Source organism: Malus sylvestris, chromosome 5 (assembly GCF_916048215.2).
Source record: "Malus sylvestris chromosome 5, drMalSylv7.2, whole genome shotgun sequence".
NCBI lineage: Eukaryota > Viridiplantae > Streptophyta > Magnoliopsida > Rosales > Rosaceae > Malus > Malus sylvestris.
The window spans coordinates 4,016,462-4,041,845 of record NC_062264.1 but is presented as its reverse complement, the minus strand read 5'-3'; the positions used below and the strand labels follow the sequence as shown (position 1 = coordinate 4,041,845).

The 25,384-nt window shown below is 36.3% G+C and overlaps 3 protein-coding genes and 1 long non-coding RNA gene across 7 annotated transcripts; 3 read left to right on the top strand and 1 right to left on the bottom strand.

The window, feature by feature from the left end:
• Positions 1-3,127: 3,127 nt before the first annotated feature.
• On the bottom strand, positions 3,128-16,022 carry LOC126621220 (uncharacterized). Its single transcript, XR_007622851.1, has 2 exons — positions 15,829-16,022; positions 3,128-3,309 (listed from the first exon to the last, which is right to left on the bottom strand). It is a non-coding gene; the product is annotated as an uncharacterized LOC126621220 (long non-coding RNA).
• LOC126621217 (protein WHAT'S THIS FACTOR 1 homolog, chloroplastic) lies at positions 3,134-10,567 on the top strand. Of its 4 annotated transcripts, none has more exons than XM_050289621.1 (6): positions 3,134-3,286; positions 4,808-6,323; positions 6,429-6,526; positions 6,613-6,692; positions 8,469-8,656; positions 9,976-10,567. In XM_050289621.1, the coding sequence occupies exon 2, from the start codon at positions 4,849-4,851 to the stop codon at positions 6,073-6,075; it is 1,227 nt and encodes a 408-aa protein (XP_050145578.1). In that variant the 5' UTR covers positions 3,134-3,286; positions 4,808-4,848; the 3' UTR covers positions 6,076-6,323; positions 6,429-6,526; positions 6,613-6,692; positions 8,469-8,656; positions 9,976-10,567. The 4 variants fall into 4 exon arrangements, with proteins under 4 accessions (XP_050145578.1, XP_050145577.1, XP_050145575.1 ...); XM_050289620.1 differs by adding an exon at positions 7,823-7,890 and having other exon boundaries at positions 4,808-6,526; XM_050289618.1 differs by having other exon boundaries at positions 4,808-6,526.
• Positions 11,318-14,146, top strand: LOC126621219 (cytochrome b-c1 complex subunit 6-1, mitochondrial-like). Its single transcript, XM_050289622.1, has 5 exons — positions 11,318-11,488; positions 11,607-11,638; positions 12,234-12,318; positions 13,772-13,861; positions 13,942-14,146. Coding segments are annotated over exons 2-5 (210 nt in total). The 5' UTR covers positions 11,318-11,488; positions 11,607-11,636; the 3' UTR covers positions 13,975-14,146.
• Positions 15,577-24,485, top strand: LOC126621216 (eukaryotic translation initiation factor 5B-like). The gene is made up of 12 exons (XM_050289617.1): positions 15,577-15,795; positions 16,031-18,808; positions 18,901-19,008; positions 19,098-19,198; positions 19,305-19,395; positions 19,485-19,595; positions 19,756-19,821; positions 21,250-21,309; positions 21,403-21,960; positions 22,606-22,725; positions 23,621-23,740; positions 23,823-24,485. The coding sequence occupies exons 2-12, from the start codon at positions 16,088-16,090 to the stop codon at positions 23,886-23,888; spliced, it is 4,122 nt and encodes a 1,373-aa protein (XP_050145574.1). The 5' UTR covers positions 15,577-15,795; positions 16,031-16,087; the 3' UTR covers positions 23,889-24,485.
• The last annotated feature ends 899 nt before the right edge of the window (positions 24,486-25,384 follow it).

Below are 25,384 nucleotides of genomic sequence, written 5' to 3'. Positions count from 1 at the left end.
GAAAGTAGATATTTTAGTAAATTTGATTGTAAATCAGGTTTTTAGCAAATAAGATTAGCAGAAGAATTAATTGAGTTGACAACTTTTACTTGTCCAGAAGGACATTTTGAGTGGCTCGTTATGCCATTTGGACTTAAAAATGCTCCATCGATATTTCAAAGAAAGATTGACCAAATTTTCAAGAAATATGATAATTTTTGTAGTGTTTATGTAGATGATATTTTAGTACATAGTAAAAATAAAAATGAACATAGGAAGTATTTAGAGATAGTATTACAAGAATTTATCAATAATAGAATTGTGATTAGCAAAAATAAAATAGCATTAGAAAAGTAAGATATAGAATTTTTAGGAATGTATATTAAGTCAGGTACAATACAATTACAAGATCATATAGCTAAAAAGATGTTAGATTTTTCAGATAAATTAGAAGATAAGAAACAGTTACAAGTGTTTTTAGGATTGCTAAATTATGCAAGAAATTTTATCCTGATTTAGGAAGAAAAATAGCAGTATTACATAGTAAAACTAGCAAAACAGAACAAATATATTTTAATAGTGAATATATTAAATTAGTTTAAAAAATAAAACAAGAAATTACTAAACTTAAGTCATTAACATTACCACTAGATAATAGTTACAAGATAGTTGAAATAGATGCTTCATCATTAGGATGGGCATGTATACTATACCAGAAAAAGCATAGGAAGTCTCCAAAGTGTGACGAACAAGTTTGTAGATATTCCTCAGGAAAGTTTAGTGATATCCAGTCAAGATTACTATCAACAGATTTAGAAATTCTAAGGATAATTAATTCACTTGAAGCATTTTCTTTATTTTTACATAATGAAGTATTTACGATTAGAACAGATTGTCAAAATATAGTTTCTCATTATAACAAGATACATATTAATAAACAGGCAGCCCGAACATGGGTTAATTTTGTTGATTCAATTACAGGAAATGGTTTTAAACCAATTTTTGAACATATAAAAGGTAATGACAATACATTAGCTGATATCTTATCAAGATTAATTTGTTGAACATGTATGGAATATCGTGGACCATCATCAGCAAATAGCACAAGGCTGCAAGGCAGAGGAGTTTCTTTCAATGACATGATGATGCACCATCAACCTCCACCATTCAGTGGATTTCAAAATAGCATGAGCAGACCAGCATCACTACCAGTACCTACGTTCAGCTTTAATTGCAATATTGTTGAAGGAATCAGAAATCCGACTCTAAGATATAGGTCAAGGGTACCAGGGCTTTCTGATGGGCAGCATGTTCTCTTAGATAATTTCTGGAATATCCAAATTAAGCAGTCAAGCATGAGGTTAGGTCATGAAAAATTAATTAGAGCCTTGAAATAAGAGTTTGATAGCTTTAATTTTAATTTCCACCAAAACCAGCAGCATATTCATTCTCTTGAGCACAACCTTTAAGCCATTTCTAGGGACCATGAGTTATTACTTGGTAAGTTTACCAAAATGAACCAAGAACTCCAATCTCTTAGAATGCAGCAAAAGGCAAGTGACACCTTGAAAAAAGAATTAAAAATAGATTTAGAAACTGATCATCATAAGAATAAAGGAAAAGAGGTTATTGAACCCATAGAACAAGAGGCTAATGAGCCCATAGAAGAAATTAAGATTGAGCTCTTAGAAGAAGACGCTGAAATGTAGCAACATCAAAGTAATGATCAGCACCAGGTTCTGAGTGACAAAGAAAAACAAGAAAAATATGAAAGTTTTCTTAGGAATTTATCTTCAGACTTAATATTAGATGATGTCTTATTAGAAGAAATTTCAAAGGCGAAACTAAGAATAATGCTAACAGATATGCAAAATGAGATCTTGAGCAGAGCATCACAGTCCATGAAAGAGTTACAATTACAATTACAATGTGCCTTGTACCAGTCCATCTTTGATCCAAAACCAGGGATGAATATTATTAGAAAGATGTATCCTCCATGTCTTTATGATAGTACAGAAAATTGTATTTGTAAACCAGAGGTTAGCGTAGTTGTGGCCAGGATTAACATGAGAGATTTTAAATCATGGCATTTTAGTTATGAGCATCAGGAAAAACATAATGTGGTAGAAGTTACCACTGCCTTACTATTAGAGTTTGGTTATCTCGATAAAATATTTATTAACTATATTTCTCAACTAGAATCATTTCCTAAAAAACTTATAAAAGTAGCAGAAGATTATCTAGAAACGTGGAAGGAAATTTGCATAAGTTTTATTAGTAGTCATCCAGATTGGTTTGTACATATGCATAAGGAGAAAGTTAGGCATATAGCCATGATCAATGAAAAATCATTTAGACTAAACCCTATCTCATCACATAGGTGGACTCCTTCATACAAAGATATTTTAAAATTTTGAGGGATCCAAATGCTTGCTTTAGATGAGTTTGAAGATTTTAGGTATGATATGGTACTAGTAGTAGTAGAAGAAGAAGAGATGTATATTTACAGCAAAACAAGAATCAGTCATCAACCTTATTGGAAGCCCCAAAATTTCAAAGAAGAAACAACAGAAATATATTACAAGGTGAAAGAAGATAGAGAAAGAGATGCAGAGCTAGTAGAAGGCGATGAACAATATTGGAATAATTTGTCAGAAGAAGAGCTGCATAATATCGACAACATGATGGAAGTCTGAAGAGCTAGCTGTAAAATTAACATAAGTTTAATAGCATAATATAAAATGATATATTTTCAGACAGAAAAGTCAACATCTTTGTGGACCCCGATATGATGACATAAGAGTAAATAAAAAAAAGTACCTGATCCATTATGGACCTTTCATACACAAAATATCCTTATAATTAAGAATGAATAGTTCCAGGCCCTTTTCGTTAAAACTCTCAATTTTCTTAAGAATAAGGATTGTCTGCCCTTCATTTTCGGTGTTCTTCTTGTGCCATTTTTGTTTGTGTAGTCACGATTAAGCTATGTTAATATTTTATATTACTATTTATTTTTGTCTTATTATATCTATAAAAAAAATTTAAAATATTGACGCCACATAACCGTGATCACACAAAATTGAAGGACGAGGGCACCGAAGTGGAGAGCAGCCAATCGTTGTCATTTTCTTAAAAACCCAGACAGAAGAGACAAATACGCTTTTGTTTTTCTCGGCCCCCAAGAAAACTTTTTCAGTCTCTCTCTCTCTCTCTATCTCTCTCTCGATTGTAATCAATTCGAACCCGATCGTTTTCCTCCGCAATCCGTCGATTCTGTTGCTTCTACTCCTCCTCGCCGCCCCAAGTAAGCTCTCTCTCTCTCTCTCTCTCTGCACACACACACACACACACATGCGTGTGTATTTTGTTTTGTGTTGGTTTAGGATCAGATTATTGCGGTACTGCTTTATGGTTGTAAAATCTGGATCTATTTCTTTACATTTCGAAACATACAATAGCTAAATAGTAAATATATATGTTTGTGTGTGTGTTTGTCGAAACCTCGATGGGTCGGAAGAAGCCGACTGCTCGCGACGATGAGAACCCGCAACCTACTGCGGGTGCAAAGTCGAAGAAGAAGGCTGTGGTAATTGAAGACGATGAGTATTCAATGGTCAGATTGTGCATATTTTGTTTTCCTGGGCAATGCTATTAGTTTGATTATTAATGGGAGGCACACACAAAAAATGGATTTACAAAAACATGGTCCGGTTAATTCATTCACTTTCAGACCATGAAGGAGTAGATATGATCCTTTGTTCTTTTTCACTTTCAGACGTTATGTTACTGAAGGGGTGTGGGTTATGGGTGTTTTTAGATTCGAACTTTACTTAAGGGATCAAGTGTTACGTAGACTATGAAGTCCCAATTAAAATCTATAGCACTTGAACCTGTTGACATTTAGACTTGCAGTGGATATTGGATCTCACATTTTGGAACTTATTGCACTCTATGTTGCTCTGTGAACATTGTAATTCCGTCTCCAATACCACAGTTATGCAGTGAATACGTGGATTTGTAATCAGCAGAATGATTGCCAACATTCCGAAATTCTCTTGCTACTGTAACTATTATCCTAGATTTAATAAATTGCTCATTGTGCTGGATTTGGGAAACTGCTCTAGTCTGTGCTTACAAAGAGTAGATGACTAGGCAGTTGTTTCTATTGAGGATCAGTTATTGCTCAACCTTAGAAATTATGTGGATAAAAATGTCTTCCTAACGTCTTGATTTCTAACCTTAGAATAAGAAGATTGAATTTACATTCGATATAAACTGGGAATCTGCATAAGCTGCTATATCTTTCATCCACTAGCGACTAAACCTGTACAGGAAGGGACTGCAGAACTGTTTCAGTTTGTGATTGTGCATATGAATTAGCTAGACTAAGAATAGGGATTTACCGGAGGATATTTCGTTTTTTTTTGGGGGGGGGGGGGAGGTTTAGAATCTAACCCTACTCAAGAAATCAAGTGTTACATAGACTATGAAGTCCCAATAAAAATATAGCACTTGAGTCTGTTGACATTTGGATTTGTTCCAAGTAAATATTGCGCTTTATGTAGCTTTACGAGCATTGTAGTTTCATTTCTATTACCACAGTTATACAATGAAAACCTCAACTTTTGTTGCTTAAGACATAAAATGATTGCTGATTTTGGTTGATTAGTCTTTGTTTGTAGGTCTTTTTAATCTTCATTTACTCCATTCATCTCCTTTATACCTTTTGTATGTTCGTTTTCTGTCATTGTAACTTTCCAATTTGTGTTCTGCATAAATTTGTTTTCCTAACACTTGTATTAATTTAGTACCTTTTTTCTTTTAGTTTCATTTTGAAGATATTGAGGATACATAAAGAAGAGAAATATGGCTGCTACAGTGCACTATCAAAACCCAAGACTTGTTCAAAACTTTGCTCGGAATTTTTCTCTATGGTCAATGAAGAAGGTCCCATATCTTGAATCTGCTCTGTCAAAAAATCGCCGATGGATAGTGAATAATCAAATAAAAAACATCATCCTTAGGTGTCCTGATCAGGTAGCAACAGTGACATTCATTCAGAAGAAGTTCAAGACCCTTGATCTTCAAGGAAAGGCTCTCAATTGGCTCAAAAAATACCCATGTTGCTTTCAAGTCTATTTGCAAGGCGATGAGTATTACTGCCAGCTAACTAAACGGATGATTTCTTTGGTAGAAGAAGAAGAATCTGTCAAAGATATGCAGGAACCTGTGTTTGTAGAGAGATTAGCAAAGTTGCTTATGATGAGCTCCAATCAAAGACTAAATGTTGTTAAGCTTAATGTACTGAGGCGGAACTTTGGTTTCCCAGATGACTATTTAATTAGACTTGTGCCAAAGTATTCTGATGTGTTTCGGATTGTTAATTATAGCGGGCGGCGGAGTTCCATGGAGATTGAGCTGGTGTCTTGGAATCCAGATTTGGCAGTTTCTGCTATAGAAGCTTCGGCTCACAAGCAAGGAACTGAGCCATGTTTCACATGCTCATTGCCTTCAACTTGGAGCAAGTCATGGGAAAGATTCCATGAATTTAATGCGACTCCTTATATATCACCTTACTTGGGCTCCACAGGCTTTGTGGAGGGATCAAAGGAGATGGAGAAGAGGACGGTGGCTTTGGTGCATGAGTTGTTGTCATTGACTCTATGGAAGAAATCATCCATTATGAAGCTGGCACATTTTCGGAGGGAGTTCAGTTTGCCCGAGAAATTGAATGTTTTGCTGCTTAAACACCCCGGCATATTCTATGTCTCAAATAAGTACCAGAACTATACTGTCCTTCTTAGAGAAGCTTATAATGGGCAAGAACTGGTTGATAAGGATCCACTTGTTGTTGTGAAGGAGAAGTTTGGGGAACTTATGCAGGAGGGGCTTCATGAATATAACCGCAGGCGTCATTTGGTAAATCTAGAAAAGAAGAAAAAGAGAGGCATGGTTTTGGGTAGATCAAATGAAGGCAAGGATGTGAGCTCTGAGATGTCTGACCCCGAGGATCAGGGAGACACAGGAGGGTTGTTTGATCCAGAAGAACGAAAGCGATTCTATAAAGTTCTCTTTGATGACGGTGCCCCATGACAATATCATTCGGCAAGGAAGGAATGAAACTTATCCAACCGCTTGGCAAAGAGGAGGAATCAATATCACCAGAAGATGATGTAGAAAACAAGCAAGCCCACTGAGGCCGGACTCCCAGTCCCCACTGCCTCACGTCAGCAATGGCCATCACCTCTGTTCATCTGGTTGATATTGTATATAGCCACTGTTTTACAACCCTTCTCCTCATTGGAGACTGCAATCAGATGCAATATCCAATAGTCATGGCGGTGCTTTCTATGTTCCCTGCATTGTGGGTTTGCAATTCGGCTTGGTCTTATAAATGTTGTAATATAACAAGTCCTGCTTTATTGTGCTGGCCTTGTGATCTGCAGAAGTTAGGAGTAAGCTCAAGCTGGCTGAGAAAAAAACTCGAGCAGATGTTGGAGAAATTTTTTCAATATTCAAGCTGGTACTCCCTGTGTGACCGCAGGTCAGTTGAACTTTGCTTAATGTATGTCGATCTTTTGACCTTATTTCTGTGATTGCTTGATTGATTAGTTTAATTGGTGGTTTCAGGGGATGTCCCAAAGCATACCATCCTTCATGTGTTAATTGTGATGAGGCCTTCTTTTGAGCCAAGGGTAGATGGAATTGCGGTAAGTTGCTGCAGCTTAAGTCCTTAATTTTCTTTTCCTTTTCACAAAGTTTTATTGTTTTATTTAATTCTGATGTAGTACGTTAAGGGCCAGTAGACTGTTAATGCACAATGTACTTGGTTGTACAATGTATATTCAGGATTTTCTAGTATGCTCCAGGGCATTCTATACATTGGGATTTGATGAACGAGATCTAACGGCCAACAATCCCAATGTATTGGATACCCCTAAGTATAGTAGGATTTCGTGAATATTCATAGTGGACATTCATCACGAAGTTTAAATGCATTTTGAACAAACATCCATTCAGCACTTACACCTCATTAAACGATTCATCTAGTGGAATAGGCCTTTAAACTAAGACCCTTGTAATCTTGAGGAGACTTCAGTTTTCTGATCAGTTCCTAGATTTGCCTTTGAGAATTTAGGTTTATCTCCTAGCTTCCGCTAAATTGAATTCTCTTTATTTTTATTTATTCCATGTCTTCGTACGTTTGTTTCTTTGGTGATCATTTATGTGTTTAGCATGCGGTTTCTGTAGCTTCAAACTCTAGCTGCATTAGTGCTTCCTTGGTGCAGTGATGATTGAGTTAGTGTTTTTATGTTGTAAAATTATATTTATGTCTTTGTTTTTGTTTTTGATATTTGGTTTAAATTATATGAAAATGATATTTTATTAGTTGCTGGCAAGGTCTAAAATACTGTGATACTTTTGAAATATTTGTATTTTTTCAAGTAATTGAATTTTTTTGCATACTTTCAGTATCCTGAAGTATTGGACAGTTTGTAATTATCGACCCGGAATATAATTATTCGGATTAGTATTGGTTAATTGTCCTTGAACAGTTTGTGTGCTTTGAAGATATTAGTTAGTCTCCAAGTGATTATGCATTTGTTTGGAATTATGACTACAAGTACCTGCAAGATGTAGTTCTTTGTTTACTTTACAGTTATAAAAATTTGAAATCGTTTACAAATGTACTCTTTAGTTGTCGAGATATGGTTATTACCAAGAGGAGGGCATTGCTTTTTCTGCAGAGAGGGATCAGTTTTTTGATCCTTGGTTTAGATTTTCTTTTATAATGACAAAAGGAGAAACAATTGCTGATGTAATGACCTATGACCGACAGCTAGTTAGGGAATTGACGGACATTGTGTTGCGACCTATTACCAAGAGAGTTACAACTGCTTGTCTAAGGTTATGTTATAATATAGAATGGGGACTTAAGCAGGTCGAATAAAATCAAGCTTTGGGAAGAAATATATCAGGCATAAGATCAAGCCCTTCTCTGCCAAATTTTGATTTTCATACCTGTTCTGTATCGTGTACAGTTATGTTAATGTTAAAAGTAACATAACAAGTACCAAATACCTTGGCAAACCATGTTTTAGGCAACATTTTATCAACTTCTTTTTTTTTCTTTTTTTTTCCTGTTTTTGGAAGAATATTAAGGGTCCATGAAAGGTATTCAGCATTTACCTCAGTTCAGACTTCAGACTCTAGCTTTAACCTGGAAGTTATGTGTTTGTCCTCTTCAATTTTTATTATTCATGTACTTTTAGTGAATCTAGTAGCCAGTGTCTCTTTTGAGAGAGATTGCAGGCATTATGGCTGTATTTTGAACTCTTCATCTTATAAGTACCAGTTCTTTTGCATGTGTCACTGGGTTTCATCACTTAACGATGTTAACATCATTATAAAAATGCTTATTTGAAAATTATTTTAGTTATTTTGGTTGCTGGGCAGTATCTGATGTATTAATAAATGTATTTTAGGTTGGCAGCTTTGTAGCAACTGTGAAAAGAGTGCCCACTACATGTGTTATACATGTACCTTTTTCCTTGTGCAAGGCGTGTATCAAAGATGCTGTTATCTTATGTGTTCGAGGAAACGAAGGCTTCTGTGAGACATGCATGAAAACTAGCATGATGATTGAAAAGAATGAGCAAGGAACAAGGACAAGGTATGATGCCTTCTTTCTTCTGTTATTCCCTAATCACTTTTGTATTTTCCTTTTGCTAGCATTGTCACGATTAGGGTCAAGGGATATATCTTTCTTGGGAGTGTTCTAGTGTGTGAAAGTAGTGTTTCGTGAAGTTCATTTTTGCTACATCCTAATTAAATCAGTCCGCCAAAAGGGAAAAAAGAAACAACAAAGCGTATACATTTGGAGGTATCGTAAGCCTCTGTATGTAATGAGGTTAGTGACTTCCCTTTCTTCTAATCGAAGGTGAACTGGTAACCAGCAGTATCTTGGTTTCCCTGGTGGCTTTTTCCTAGGGTTGTTGATGTCTGGGATTTTGTCTCCATAAATGGGGGTAAGGCTAGCCGACATTCACCTCTTCCAGACCCTGCGTAAAGCGGGAGCCTTGTGCACTGGGTACGACATATATGTTGATGTCTGGGATTTTGTCTTTATATGCTCCTTCCCTTGTTCTCATCTTGTTTTGTTTGAGTTCCCTTCTGGCGGACCGTAGTTCACTCGATGAACAATGTATCCAGTCAGTGCATATTGAGTTGCTTGAGTTTGTACAAGTCATATATCTGGAATTATAGGTTGAATTATGTCTATAAATTTAAGGGAAGCTAGTTTGATTGAGTATTTTTGTTTTGTAATATTTTTTTTTTGAGGAAAACTAATGAAAAGGGTTTGAAAACTTTGAGTTTTAATGATAAGGACAAAATAAAGGGTAAAGTGAATAGTATCAGGTTTGACTTTTTAGTTTAAAAATATGGTTTTTTGTTAAAGTGAACAGTACTGTGGGTTTTTCGTTAAAACTCCATTTTTTTTGTTTGTAAGAAATCTTTTATATAATATGTTGGAAAATATGGCTTCAAGAATAACGCATCTAATTGTAATTCCATTTATCGGTTTGAAACCTATGGCATAATAAAGTGTCTGGTTATAATTTTGTGCAAAAACGAACAAAAAAGAAAAGAAGATTAGATGTAATGTGGCTGAAAGCTCATGTGAAATGGTTGAGGTGTGGAAATGATTTTATTAAAATCTTGTCCTTAACTATGTTAAGAGGTCGCACTTGGTGCGATGGCAAGTGCCTTCGCCCATGAGCGGTAGGTCTCGGGTTCGAGACTTGGGAGCAGCCTCTCCATAAATGGGGGTAAGGCTAGCCGACATTCACCTCTCCCAGACCCTGCGTAAAGCGGGAGCCTTGTGCACTGGGTACGACCTTGTCCTTAACTATGTACTGTTATCACTTCACACGTTTAAACTGCTTGCAGTGGCTTTCATTTTATTCTTTTTGTTTTCTTGTGCTTGTGCAGGATGAAGTGGATTTTGATGATAAAAGCAGCTGGGAGTACCTCTTCAAGGATTATTGGATAGACTTAAAAGAGAAGTTATCTCAGTTTGATGTCCAGGCTCTCTTGCTGGAATATATAAAAAGGAACAAACTTTGTGACCCTCGGCGAAAAAGTCAGATAGCTTGTGATACAAGGCTTCAAAATTTATTTGGGAATCACTTTCTTGTAAAAGAAGATGCTCACGCTGATGATCTTCAAGGGAGTGTTGTTGATACCGATGACAATCAGTTGGAGGTTGATGGCAACTCTGATACCCCAGCACAGGCCAGTAAAGATAAGAGACCTCATTCTAATATGGACGACTTTGCAGCCATTGAAAATATATCATTTTCTTCATTTGTATAAAGACACGTGTCATAAATTACCAGTACCAATCGAAGACCGGTAGTTGAAAAAATTTCTGTAGATGATGGGTCTATCGAGCAACTTGGGAAGGCCTGGTCTTCCTTTACCGCCAAGTTTTTCAGACTTAATCTGTTACACTTATTAAGTAACCAATTACTAGGAGCTGCAAATCAGTAATTCATTGACAATGTGAAATTAGCTTGTGAAACTTGCAGTACTTGGACTAGAACCAAACAACCAACCACCCAGTTTGGTCCCACTATTGTCTGTGTGGTTTTTACACGTCCTAAAAATGAGTTCCGCATTTCCCACATCAGCAATTTCATGGAGATGGAAGATATAAATTGATACGATTTTAAACCCTTGAGGTGCTGTGTGAATTTTTTTAAAACTCTGTCACCTGTTTTGTTAATAACGCTTAAACGTGAAATGCATATAAAATGTAAACCTGAAAGGAAAAAAATTTAAAAGAACTAAAATTAGCAGTTGATCACTTAGTACTACGCAACCGCAACAACAAAATTTTATCTCCTAATTGAGGCCGGTTGTATGAATCCTAGAACATTAATACGTTCAGTTTTTCAACAAATCTTCCTTTAGCTCCAAATATTCCATGTATTTTCTTAGTTTTTTTTTTTTTTTCATGTCTTCCTAGTTCTTCCTCTAATCCTTTTGCCTTGAACCTCTTTTCTCATAATCGCATTTTTTAACCGAATCATCTATAAGTCTTTGGTTCACTACGGTATAATAATATTTTTCGTCACTTGTACGTAAGAGAGGACTAGTTTAACTCTGTGAATAAAAGAATTCTTAAATTTAATTCTTGTGAATTGTAAATTTATAACTAAATTATTATGGCTGACACCCGTTTCGTTGTATGAAAATTAGCGGTAGACCCAAGCCCAAAAAGGAGAAGGGTGGAGTGGGCCGAGGTTAAATAGTTGGCAAGTCTTGAGAGACCCATTCAACGGCTCCCCACAATCTCAGTTAGTGTGGTTCCCAAATTCCAAATTCCAAATTCCAACTTCCATTTCATCTCTCGGTTGTTTGTTTCTCTCTCTTCTGTTGTGGGATTTGAATTGCAGCCATTGCACAACTCCGGAGCCGACCTTTCTCCTCGAATCACAAGGTATAATTTCTTCTTCTCGGCCCCCAATTAATTTAATTTGTAAAACACAACTAATTTCATTGATTATTGTTTTTTTGTAAATTTAATTTATTTGTTTTGTTTGATTGTTTTTGTGCAGGAAATCTGAGAGCTTTTTCGGTTCTTCTCAATGTGAGTATTTCTGGGTTTTTAATAATTTTGATATCCCATAAATGTCAGATTTGCAAATTTTAAAAATTTATAAAAATAAAATGGAAGATTTTTGTACTGTGATTAAGAAATCACAATCCCAAAGGGATTCATTGGTCATTTTAATTAGTAATAATTAATAATATTGGATAGTTGATTACTGTATGCTTTCTTTTGATGAAGTATTCAATGGTCAGATTGTGTATTGTGGGTTGGTTGGCACCTATAAAGCATGGATATACGGTACGACATGACACGGTGATACATAAAATCTCTAAAAACTAGAATACGATACGTCATGGATAAGGGATACCCGTTCAAAAGGCATCTGTGTTACAAAACAAATACCCGTTTGTTTAGTTAATGACTATGGTTTGTAGTTGTAGAATGGTTGTTTACTTGTCCATTTCATATGTAACGTTCATTAACAATATTTGCTAAGGCATTGCTGTAGTTGCAAGAATGTGTTTGTTATTTTTTTTGGTCGGAACAAGAATGTGTTGGTTAAGGTTATCTGTCGTCGTGTAAACTTTAAACAGTTATGTTTATTTATCTATCTTTTTGTTTACTCTATAAGGGCGGACGATGAACTTGTTGATCAAAAGAAGTATCTTGAGGAGTCTTGCCAGCCTAAATGTGTGAAGCCTCTGATTGAATATCAGGTAATTTACTGGTGTTATTCAAAAAATCTGTGTGTTGCAACTTCTAGTACCAGGAATTGGCTTTCGTATGAACTTAAAGTTGGATCTGATTATTTATTAAAATTACTAGCTTACTTTTAGATTCCTTATTTTGCTTCCCAAGATAGTCATATCTACTTGTTTGTATTATGTTGTACTTGTACCGTTGGCTTTTACCTGTACGGGCTTTTTCTCTTTACCGATGGGGATTACAAACTAGAAAGGCTTCAAATATATGTTCGCATGTGGTCTGACAAGTTAGAAATGCGTAAGTGTTCTAAGTTTTTCCATTTGTGGAAGCAATTGGAGATGATATATAAATATCAAATTTAAAGTTAGTAATTGGAAGTTGTTATATGTATATCAGGCTAACATTATAAAGAGTAGTTGTGCAAAGGTTATAGCATGAAAGAAGACTATCAGATGATCAAGATTCGAATTGTCGTAAATAAGTGATTAAGCAAGCTCTTTTGACATATTTTAATAGGGGTTCATTGTGAGATGATGTGTGAATTGCAAAAAGAGGGAGACAAGCTAGATATATCATATGCAATAGAGATTGAAATTTATCTTCAATGAAAGGATATTTCTTTTAGAAATAAAAATAAAAGATAGAGAATTCACTTTACAACGTACGTACACTGAGGATCTTCATAAGCTGCTATCTCTTCTCATCCACTAATGAGTAAGCCTGTCCAGGAAGGTACTGCAAAACTGTTTCATTTTCTGATAATGCATATGAATTATGAAATTAGTTCGAGTGAGAAAAGGGAAAAAGTATAGAACATATACTTACTGAAGGATTTTTGTTATTCCTGAAGGGGTGTGGGTTATGGGTGTTTTTATAATTCAAACTTTACTCAAGGGATTAAGTCTTACTAGACGGTGAAGCCCCAATCAAAATCTATATCACTTGAACCTGTTGACATTCGGATTTACTGTGGAAATTGAATCTTACAATTTTGGAACTTATTGCGCTGTATGTAGTTCTATGAACATTGCAAACTTCTTGCCACAGTTATGCAGTGAAGGCGTGGATTTATAATCAGCAGAATGACTGCTAGCATTGGAAAATCTCTAGCAACTTTAACTATCATGCATCAGTTATTGCTCAACCTTAGAAATTATGTGGATAAAAATGTCTTGCTAATGCTTTGATGTCTACCTGTTATTCACCCTTTTCCCTCCTTCCATGATTAAGTGCTTTCTACTCTGTGTGTCGTCAATAATTTTGAGTGACAAGATTAAGTTGTTGAACTTTTTCTTCCATTTGTGTTTCCTTCTTCAAAAATTAAAAAGGAAATGGGATGCCATGATAATTGGAGGTCTTCATTTTGATATACTTCAGCGGGTAGGGGGTTTTCACGTATTGTTTTGAATGGACTAAAATTTGGTAATTGTACTGAAATTATTTGAACCTTTTTATTTTTTGTAGGCATGTGTTAAGAGGGTTGAAGGTGACGACACTGGAAACAAGCATTGCACAGGGCAGTACTTTGACTACATATCTTGTGTTGACAAATGTGTAAGTCTCATTTCATTTCATTATACTGTAGGAAAATTTTGTTCTCGCTCAGATGATGATAATTGCCTTCTGCAATGCAGGTTGCGCCAAAGTTATTTCAAAAGCTCAAATAACGGAGTCACAGTTCTACGGTCTCCCCATCCTTTAATTGTTACTCTTTTACATTGGATATGAATTTTTAAGCTGCGCTATGCTGTTTGCCGGTCTTTGTTTCCAGCAACATGATTCAAATCTTTTCGAGAGGTCTTGAATTGGAATAAAAATAAGATTTTGTGAGTTGGTTAATATGGCATGCTGTTTTTGGATTTCATATAGCTAATAAGGTGATTTTTGCTAGTTTAAGTTTAATAGCAGGGGCCTCTTGTCATCCTGCTATCGACATTTACCATTCTACTACAATTATTGATTGATGGGAGAAGCGGTATCAGTCGTGCGTGGGCGGATGACGCTATAACACGGTTCATCTTTGTGCGCAATCTGTGATGTATGTCCGTGCAATATTTTGATAGCCGAGGTTGAAAGTTTTGGATGTCCTTGCAGTATGTGATGTATGTCCTTGAATATTTTGCTTCATCCCCTATACATTCAGCTTCCTTTTTCGAACAAAATTCCTAGTGCTGCCTTGGATGGAGAGAAACTTAAGTGCAACCGAGTGTATTGTACAAACAATAGAAATACATGGGTTGCTTTTCATGGCCAAGGCGGCGCCGAAACTCTTTGGTGTCGACAGTAGTGCAGGGTTTCCGTGGTGACTGATAATAATTCTTCTTGGCGTGTTGGAATGATCAATCGATGGCTTGTTCTTTCTTGATAAGTATATGACTTATGCTTGGTGGATGAGTTGAAGGATCTGGGCAGCGGGCATGCATGGGGAGAGGAAAGGGATGAAGGTGTGCGATGGTTGAATGTTTTAATCATGTTCGAGGTTTTTTTGTTCAAGTTTTAATAATATGTTTTTTCCGATAAAAAAAAAACATTCATGTCCGAGTTTGAATATCTTTTTTTTGTTTTTTGGTTTTTTGTTTTTGTTTTTTTCGTTTTACAGATTAAATTAAATAAAATATAGTTTTGTTAGACCAACTCCAACGTTTGATTAAAATCTAAAATTTTAGTCCAAAAAATTTAAGTTTAATTCACAAACAATTTTTTTCTTTCTACCTTTTTAGGTTAAATTTGTAGTTTGAGATTATTAAATAATAATTTTAAGATAATTTTTTTTCTTAAAGTAACCTTCTTTCAAAAAAAAAAAATGTAGATTATAATCTAATTTTATAAATATTTTAATCTAAAAATATTTATATTTTGATCAATATTAAAAATTTTATACACGGACACCATGAAACTCGTGGGATACTAGAAAAGAATATAAAACACATAAAAAGAATTTTTTTTACTCTTTAGCTATTTGATTTAAATTTGGATCATTATATCTTTTTTTTACTATTGAATTTGATCATAGCTATTGAATTCAATGAATTTATAAATATAAAACTAATTCAAGGGAAATCTTAGCCTAAATTTACCCAAAAATAAGTTTTGAAGTAAAACTCCTATTTACGTTGAAACAAGTTCAAAACCCAAAATTTAAGTTTTTACTCCAAAGATCGGGTAGGTTTAAATAAAAAAAGCTAAAAGCCGAATTCAGTATTTTGATGTTTTTGGACGGATGCCCAAAGTGCTGGAAAATTAAAAAAAAAGCCCACTACAGCTTTTCCCATTTTCTTAGAAACCCAGACAGAATACCCGTACTCAACCCTAGAGCTTTTAAGAGAAATCCGCTTTTTTTTTCTCGGTCTCTCTCTCTCTCCCCCGGAAACTCTCTCAGTCTCTCAGTCTCTCTCTGTGTCTCTCTCGATTGCAATCCATTCGAACCCGATCGTTTTCCTCCGCAATCCGTCGATTCTGTTGCTTCTACTCCCTCCACGCCGCCCCAAGTAAGCTCTCTCTCTCCCTCTCTACACACACACACACACACACATATATGCGTGTGTATTTTGTTTCGTGTTGGTTTAGGATGAGATTCTTGCGGTACTGCTTTATGGTTGTAAAATCTGGATCTATTTCTTTAGATTTCGAAACATACAATAGCTAAATATATATGTTTGTGTATATGTGTGTGATGTGTGTTTGTATAATCTGTATTGATTGTGATCTTGGTTTTGCGATTAGGATTTTGGAAGGGGCTTCGATAATTGTTGAAACAGATCATAATTTGTCGAAACCTCGATGGGTCGGAAGAAGCCGACTGCTCGCGACGATGAGAACCCGCAACCTGCTGCGGGTGCAAAGTCGAAGAAGAAGGCTGTGGTAATTGAAGACGATGAGTATTCTATTGGAACTGAGCTGTCCGAGGAGTCTCAGGTGCAGGAAGAAAAAGTTGCCGTCACTGGAAAGAAGGGCAAAAAGGGTAATTCAAAAGCTTCAAAGAAGAGCAGGGATGAGGACGACTTCGACGATGTGGGAAAGGGGGACGAGGGCGAAGATGAGGTTCCCCAAGTTGCTTTCACTGGAAAGAAGAAGGGAAAGTCGAAGAAGAGTGGTGGGAATAGTGTGGTCAGCGCTTCGAGTTTTGGGCTGCTTGGAGATGAAGAAGACGGTGTTGATGATGAGAAATCTGGGTTAACTGGTAATGATGAGGAGGATTCTCCAGGGGTGAGTTTTTCTGGCAAGAAGAAGGCTTCAACATCGTCAAAGAAAACTGGTGGTAGTTTGTTTACTGGGTCCCCTTTTGATGCGATTGGTGATGAAGATGATAGTGATGGTGAGGTTGTTGATGGTTCTGTGGGTAAGAGTAAAGAATATGACGATAGTGAGAATGAAGATGAGCCTGTAATTTCTTTTACGGGGAAGAAGAAGCCATCCAAGGGTGGAAAGAAGGGCAGGAGTGTGTTTGCAGCAGCTAGCTTTGATGTTCTCAATGATGCAGATGAGGATAAGGATGAAAAGAAAGATGAGGACGATGAAGTTCTTCAGATTACATTCTCCGGTAAGAAAAAGAAGTCATCAAAGGGTTCAAAGAAGAGCGGTGGTAATTCTTTTAGCTCAGCCCTGCTTGATGAGGGGAATGATGAAGATACTTCAGTATCCGAACCAACTAGAGTTGGTGATGACACAGTTGATGATGAAGATGAATCTGTGATTGCGTTCACAGGTAAAAAGAAGTCTTCCAAAAAGAAAGGTAATGATGTTTTTACTGTATTGAGTGAAGATACAGATGTAATTGAACCGGAACAACCAAGTATCGAAACTAATAAAAATGAAGCTGATGATTCTAAAACTAACAAGAGTAAAGAGGTTCCAGAAACTTCAAAAAGTAAGAAAAAGAAGAAGAAGAGTGGACGGACTGCTCAAGAAGAAGATGACTTGGATAAAATTCTTGCTGAGCTAGGTGAGGGTCCTACAACATTGACACCAGCTGTGGCTACCATGAAAGAGGAGAAAGTTGAGGTTCAACCTGATCCGGTTGCCCCAGTTGATGCTTCTGGTGAAAAGGAAGGTGAAGAAGAGACTGTGGAGTCTGCTGCCGCAAAGAAGAAGAGAAAGAAGAAGGAGAAGGAAAAGGAGAAAAAGTCAGCAGCGGCAGCAGGGACTGCTACTGCTCCCATGGTTCCTAAGGATGATAAACGAGAAGAAACCCAAATTGAACCCACAGACCCCAAGAAGAAAGAAGTGAAAGGTAAAGTAGCAGATAAGAAACTTCCAAAACATGTGAGGGAGATGCAAGAGGCTCTTGCTAGGCGACAGGAACTAGAAGAGAGATTGAAAAGGGAAGCAGAGGAGAAACAGAGGAAAGAAGAAGAGGAGCGGCGTAAGCAGGAAGAACTTGAGAGGGAAAAGGAGGCGGCCAGGATTCTGAAAAAGGAAAGGGAAAAGGAGAAGCTACAAAGGAAGAGACAGGAAGGCAAGATTTTAACTGCGAAGCAAAAAGAAGAACAACGCAGGCGGGAGGCAATGAGAAACCAGATACTTGCTAATGCAGGGGGTTTACCTCTCCTTACCACAGACAATGAGAAAAAGGCTAAACGGCCTATGTATCAGAAAAAGAAGACAAAAGCAGCACCCATTCATGCAAATGGTGCAGCTTCTGCGAAGCCAGTGGAAAACCTAGAAGAGGGAGACCAGCAGGACACTATCCCCGAGCCAGAGTCCGGGGAATTTGACAAGGTTGAAGATGTAGAGTCACTGGATCTGGAGGATAAATCTGAAGTTGCTGAATCTGTTAAAGAGAATGGAGTGGAAGAAGAAGAAGAAGAAGAAGAAGATGATGATGATCCTTGGGATGTTAAGAGCTTTGATGATGTTAACCTTTCTGTTAAACGTGGATTTTCTGATGAAGAGATTGACTCTGAGCCTGAACCTGTTGCAAAAAAAGACATAAAGAGTTCAGGTGCCAATCCATCAGTTTCTGCTCAGAAAACTGTTCCTTCTCAACCAATAAAATCTCAGGATGGTGAGGATAAGAAAAAACAACCTGATAATGACGTTGACAAAAGTAAGAAGAAAAGCGTTTCTGTTAAAAAAGAAGCGCCAACTTCTAATGCTGACCCCAAAGAGAGTGGAGATAACCTTCGTTCACCTATTTGCTGCATTATGGGCCATGTTGATACTGGTAAAACTAAGCTGCTGGATTGTATCAGAGGCACAAATGTTCAGGAAGGTGAGGCTGGAGGTATTACTCAGCAGATTGGAGCAACATATTTTCCTGCTGAGAACATTCGTGAGAGGACTAAAGAACTGAAAGCTGATGCGAAGCTGAAGGTCCCTGGTCTGTTGGTCATTGATACCCCCGGGCACGAGTCATTCACTAATTTACGGTCACGGGGCTCAGGTTTATGTGATATTGCTATATTGGTTGTTGACATTATGCATGGCTTAGAGCCTCAGACAATAGAGTCACTCAACCTTTTGAAAATGAGGAATACGGAATTTATTGTTGCACTAAATAAGGTGAGGTTTATGGTCAATTCTACTGTCCAGATCTCTACTACTGTCGGCTCATAAATGTTTAATTTTTGTTTTCTGGAATATCCAATTGTTAGGTGGACAGACTCTACGGGTGGAAAACCTGCCGCAATGCACCAATTGTGAAAGCAATGAAGCAACAATCTAAGGATGTACAAAATGAATTCAATATGAGGCTCGTACAGGTCTTGTGTGCTGCAACTTTGTCTTTTGTTCACTTTATATGTTTGACCCTTTGTGTTTCTAAAATTTCAATTGTTTGTTGGTTTGCCAGATTATCACTCAATTCAAGGAGCAGGGTTTAAATACTGAATTGTATTATAAGAATAAAGAAATGGGGGAAACCTACAGTATTATTCCTACAAGTGCCATTAGGTATGGCTTGTGGAATAACTCTTTTAATTTTTAGTCTCTACTGCAGAGGTGTTTTTAGTAATTTGCTCTCCGCTATGTCCTGAAATATGGGTTTTGAATATCGCAGTGGTGAAGGAATTCCAGATTTGCTATTACTATTGGTTCAGTGGACACAGAAAACTATGGTTGAGAAACTCACTTTCAGCAATGAAATCCAGGTTTAATATATTTTCACCTTGTTTCCAGTAATGTAAAGGTGCTTAACTGTTTATATGTGAGTTGATGGGGGGCTGTTCTTGTGAACCAGTGTACGGTTTTGGAGGTTAAGGTTGTGGAAGGCCTTGGGACAACAATTGATGTTGTATTGGTTAATGGTGTGCTTCATGAAGGAGATCAAATAGTGGTTTGCGGCATGCAGGCAAGTATCTAAAACCTTTTCCATGACAATTTTTGTAAAGTCTGACTATTATTAAACCATTTTCAATATTTGCTTTAGAATTGCTGGCAAATGCTTGTAGGTAACATGTGATGTATTTTACATATTATTATTATTGATATCAATTTTTTGTCTCTTTTAGGGACCTATTGTTGCAACAATTCGATCTTTATTGACTCCACATCCAATGAAAGAACTTCGTGTGAAGGTAGGTTTTTTCTTTTCTTTTCAACTTTTTCTGCTTTTTGTCATGCATTTGCAATTAGCTATTTAGTGATTCTGGTGTGAGAATGAAATCTGTTGCTCCCATTGAAAGTCCACTGAAGAGCAAGTAGAACAGCATAAAGTGCTACATGCACATATTAGTGGTTCGCTGATCATGTGTTAAAAAAAAGGGAAAATATTGATATTATCATAAAATGGAAGGTTCAAAATTTGATATAGGCGAACAAGTAAGACACGAGGTACAGGTAAATCCCGGACATCTAAAGAAACAGCAGCCAAACTATTCTGTTGAATCCAAATACATCTCATATAACATCAGCCAACATATCTGTGAAAAACTCGGTGGAAAGTGAAGCCCACAAGATGCCAAAGTGATTCCTACCCCACAATGGATCTGCTTCATGGTGCATGCACCTCTAAAAATGTTCTGTTCCTAGGTATTGCCATTGGGTGCATTTCCAAAAAACAGTAACAATGCTTAGTTTCAGGTTCAGGTTAAATTGTTTGCCTACGATAGTGCTCCTTATGATTTAAGGGCTGCAGTGCTGCATTGCTTTGGACTTTTCTGTGTGATTACAAGCATCGCATTGTTCCTCAATGCTTGTTTGATTTTTTTTGTTTTCTTTTTCATTTTCATTTTTCTTTTTGTAATTTAAAAAAAGCTTTTAGAGAAGAGTGGCGCTGTTCCCACCCCACATTTCCTATTTTCACTCTACATTTGAATATTATTTATCCCAAATGGACCCGTACATAATAGTACTTTTAAGGGAGAAAATTAAATATGTAAAATTACATAACACAAAAAATGGAAGAAAACAAAGATATTGAGGCTAATATGACTGCTAATGGAACCAGGTAGTTTTGTAGAAGAGTGGAAGAGAGCTGAAACTGATGTTTGAATGCTCCTTTTCTATTATAGACAAGTAATTTAAAGAAAAATGGAATTAATTAATAGCTACAGAAGTAAAGTAGGCATGTTTGGCTGAATTAAGTAATTGCTATAGGAGGGAAGTCCAGCCTGTTCAGAATTGGTCCTGCCTGATTCACAAATATCTTTTTTAAACTTGATGGGGGTGAGAAAGGAGGTGAGGGCATTTTGGCAATGCAAATAGTAGACTGATATCTTATAAAACTTGCTGGGGGTGAAAAATATGGAGGGTGGGTTCAGTGCCATTTTAGGATAATTATTCTTGATAAACTAGTTTAGGACAAAATGATTCTTATAGTTTGGATAATGGTACATTTTGGATTCCAGTTCTGATAACTATTGAATACATCTGGTTTATCAAATATTTGATTTCTTTTCGTTGTGCAAATCCAATTCAGTGGGATCTAAGATTCACTTTTTTTTTGTCCATAAACAACATTCCATGTTGGCATCAGATGATGATTCTATGGATCTTTATTTCAGGGAGCGTATCTGCATCATAGTGAAATCAAGGCTGCACAGGGTATTAAAATTGCTGCACAGGTAAATTTATGTTGAAATCAAGGCCAATCCAGTTCTACCTATCTGAATTCCTCTTGTGAGATTTTCTTGATTTTTGATGTTTGTTTTATGCAGGGTCTTGAACACGCTATTGCTGGTACTGCTCTACATGTAGTAGGGCCTCATGATGACTTGGAGGATATCAAGGAAACAGCTATGGAAGACATGAAGTCAGTTTTGAATAGAATTGACAAGACTGGTGAGGGAGTTTGCGTACAAGCATCTACTCTAGGTTCCTTGGAAGCATTGCTAGAGTTTTTGAAAACACCAGCAGTAAACATTCCTGTTAGTGGTATTAGCATAGGCCCTGTACACAAAAAGGATGTCATGAAGGCCAGTGTAATGCTTGAAAAGAAAAAGGAGTTTGCCACCATCTTGGCATTTGATGTCAAAGTTACACCAGAGGCCCGAGAAATGGCAGACGATTTAGGTGTGAAGATTTTTATTGCTGATATCATCTATCACTTGTTCGATCAATTTAAGGCATATATTGACAATATTAAGGAGGAAAAGAAGAAGGAATCTGCTGATGAAGCTGTCTTTCCTTGCGTGCTCAAGATTATGCCCAACTGTGTTTTCAACAAGAAGGATCCAATTATCTTGGGGGTTGACGTTCTTGATGGCATTTTGAAGGTATTATTATATGGACTCCATTTGGTTTACCCATCTCTTTGGTGGGATATGATTGTTTACCATCTTAATTTGCCTCTCTTTTTTATTTTCTCTTAAAAGTTCTTTATTAATTCTTTTGTTTGGATACTTAACATTTAAAATATCTGATGAGAGACTTAAAATGAAATGTTGCCGCAAGTAGAAGGATTCTGTAATTTTCACGGAGTTAGTAGGGTTGTTGGATGTATAACGTAGGCAGTGGAAACAGTTTATTTGAAAAAACTGTGACAAAGTGTTCCCCAGGAACCTGCTAAGGTTCGCTGGGAACTGCTAAAGCCTGAAGATGTAACTCTGGAAGTCTGGTAGATTGATTTAAAGGATTTGCAATGTTAGCTTGCTCGGTTTTTCTAATCTTCCTTACCTTCATCATATGAATACTAGTTCTTGAATAGTGTCTCATAAATGTTTGCTAGTTCTGTTTTTGGTTTAATATGAATGAGTCCAACTCCGGATATGTCTAATTTTTTTTCCTTCACCTTTCAAAGTGTTATATTGTATCAGTTAAATGTTCGTTAATTAAGTTCAGCTGCGATTGAACTACAATCCCATGAAAATTAGGTATACTGCCTAAAAATTCTTATTATTTTTATTATATGCTCTGTGCAGGTGGGTACTCCAATTTGTATTCCTCAAAGGGATTTTATTTCTATTGGGCGCATTGCATCCATTGAAAATAACCACAAACCTGTTGATATGGCGAAGAAGGGGTCGAAATTAGCCATCAAGGTATGAATGTGTGATAACGCTTGACATACATATATATGTGCTGACACACCACACGTGTTGCTAGTTGGTGTTGGATTTCTGCAACCTTTGATGTTTGTTTCTGCTGCATTTCTTGTCGTGGGTAAATCTATCCTGTCAAAATGGCTTATATCCATCATTTATGATTAGTGTGTTGTAGATACTTGGGGTTTTGTTAGGTCAATGACTTTTTGTATGAGAAATGTCTAAGCAATGCTAAACACCGATTGATATTAGCTATCATTACAAGTGTAAGTGCTATTGATGGATTTTACTATAATTTTTTAAGGAACTGCGCACATATTTTTTGTGTAATATAAATTCTTTCACAGGGTTCAGGAGTCTTTTAATAGAATCTTTGTAATTTGACTTATTTCCATGGTCTAGTGTCTATAGTTGTGAAATAACATTGCCTTTTAGCCATCTGTGTTGGGAGGAAAAAGATGATAGAATTTGTAGGCATCAGTAAAAACTCACCTATGAGGTTCATGTCCTTTGAGGTTTGATTCCTACGTTGTTAATTGATATTTAAATCCGAGGGTGATCTGGTTCTTACCTACTATTGTTTTCCTTGGTGATTTTGGCTAGCTGATTGTGTGCTAATATTGTCATCTGGATTGGCTTTGTTATTGCGGTTGTGATCTTGCTTTTAGTTTGTTTGATTGCTTTTTGTTTTTTGTTTTCTAGCTGACCATTTCTTAATACTGTTGGTCTTGGCTTTCCCTGTGTTTTGTAGCTGATCATTTGGAGTTTGTTTGTGTTTCTTCTGATTTTTCTCTTACTCTCTCTCCAACTTAATTCTTTGTAATGCTGAAAAGAAACCTTTACACTTAATTGTCCTTATGCTTATTGCAGCTTTCTTCTTGTGTTTTTGCAGATTATTGGGTCAAATTCCGAAGAACAGCAAAAGATGTTTGGTAGGCATTTTGAGATTGATGATGAACTTGTCAGCCAAATCTCAAGGAATTCGATTGATGTACTTAAAGCAAATTACCGAGTAAGTTTCATTTTCTCATACAGTTTATCTTTTGGACGATGTAATGTGAACCATCATTATTAACTGTAATTTAAAAATGCAGGATGAACTGTCAATGGAGGAGTGGAAGCTGCTTGTGAAATTGAAGAAGCTTTTCGAGATACCATGAGAAAAGCTAGTGCTATATATTTGAGCAAATTCTTTTATTACACAACACTCGGAGGCTTTGCTGACTTCAGCTGCAATCAGAAAGGATACCAAGGTTCGTTGCAGATCTATTTTTGATCGTAAGTGGCACAAATACCTTTAGGCACTTAAATTCAAGGCAATCATATGTGAAGGGGGAGAAAAGGTTCCGGTTAGCGTTTCCATGAGGTCATTTTTCCAAGAGTCCGCATTGCATTTTTTGTCCATCTAGCGTTGATACTTTCTTTTGCCTTTTTGAACTTCAGTTTTTTTGGTAAACTTTTGAACTTCAGTTTCTCTAGAGTTTATGATACCACCCCATGCCGTGGCAAGTTGATCCAAGTTGATATTGATGGAAGAAAATGTGTTTCGGCCTCACGCGGCCGCTGCTTTGGATGAGTAAGGGTTGATTTGTCATGCCGAAACAGTTTTGTTCAATCCTCTTGGAAAACCCGACAGGAATGATCTGAATTCGACATTAAAGCTGTAAGGTTGTTGGCACGTATGTATGTTGTCGTTGTTTTGCTAACGGTATAATACAAGGAAACCTCAAATAGAAATTACTCTCTTGGTGCCTTCATTGATTTCTTGATCGTTCGATCCTGAGGACCTCAACGTTTTTGCCTATGTACACGATGACCATACTTTGGAAGAGAAATGCCAAGAAAACTCTCTTAAAGGAGGACTCTACATGAACTTTCTATCACCTTATGAATTTGCACTATGTTCTATAATGTTGTCACGGGAAACACGAGGTGACAGAAAGTCCATAGAGTCTTCTTAGCATTTCTCGACTCTGGAGTACTACAATTTTGTTCTTGAGCGTTTTAACCCTTGGTGCTTCCTTGAATGCTTTCCTTCCATACTTGAATACTAGAAAGTGTAGTATGTGTTGGTCAAAAACATAATTAGGGGTGCAAATTGATATGGCGTTTCTCAGTTTGACGTTAACATCTTATGAATTTATACATTCAAACCTGATTTTTTTGTTTAATCTGAATATTTTCAAAAAATTGAAATGTCGTGCATTTAGACATTTCAAGACGTCTTTTTTGAAGTGTTCAGAATGTATTCTGCTAGTTTGTTTTCTAAAATATTCTAGCTTTATTATATTTGCCAAAATTATTTATTGGAAAGTTTTGTAGTTTATTGTCAGTTTTGAATACCTTTTATTCGTTATTTTTATGTTAATTATATCATAAAAATAATTGAATTTATACGTAGGTTTATCCCAAATATTAAAAATAAAATACATAATAAAATAAATTGTATGTACGGAAAAGTTCGAGAATACTAAAATCTTGTAAATAGATGAATTTCAAAAATTTCAAGATTATTCTGATTTCGAAAATTTTGAATTTGAATTTTCTGATATGATCTGATTTTGAAAATTTGGAATAAAATTAAAAAGCTTTGTTTCCAATTCGATCCGTCCAAAAATCATTTCTAAACATAATGGATAAACCACATGGTGTGGTT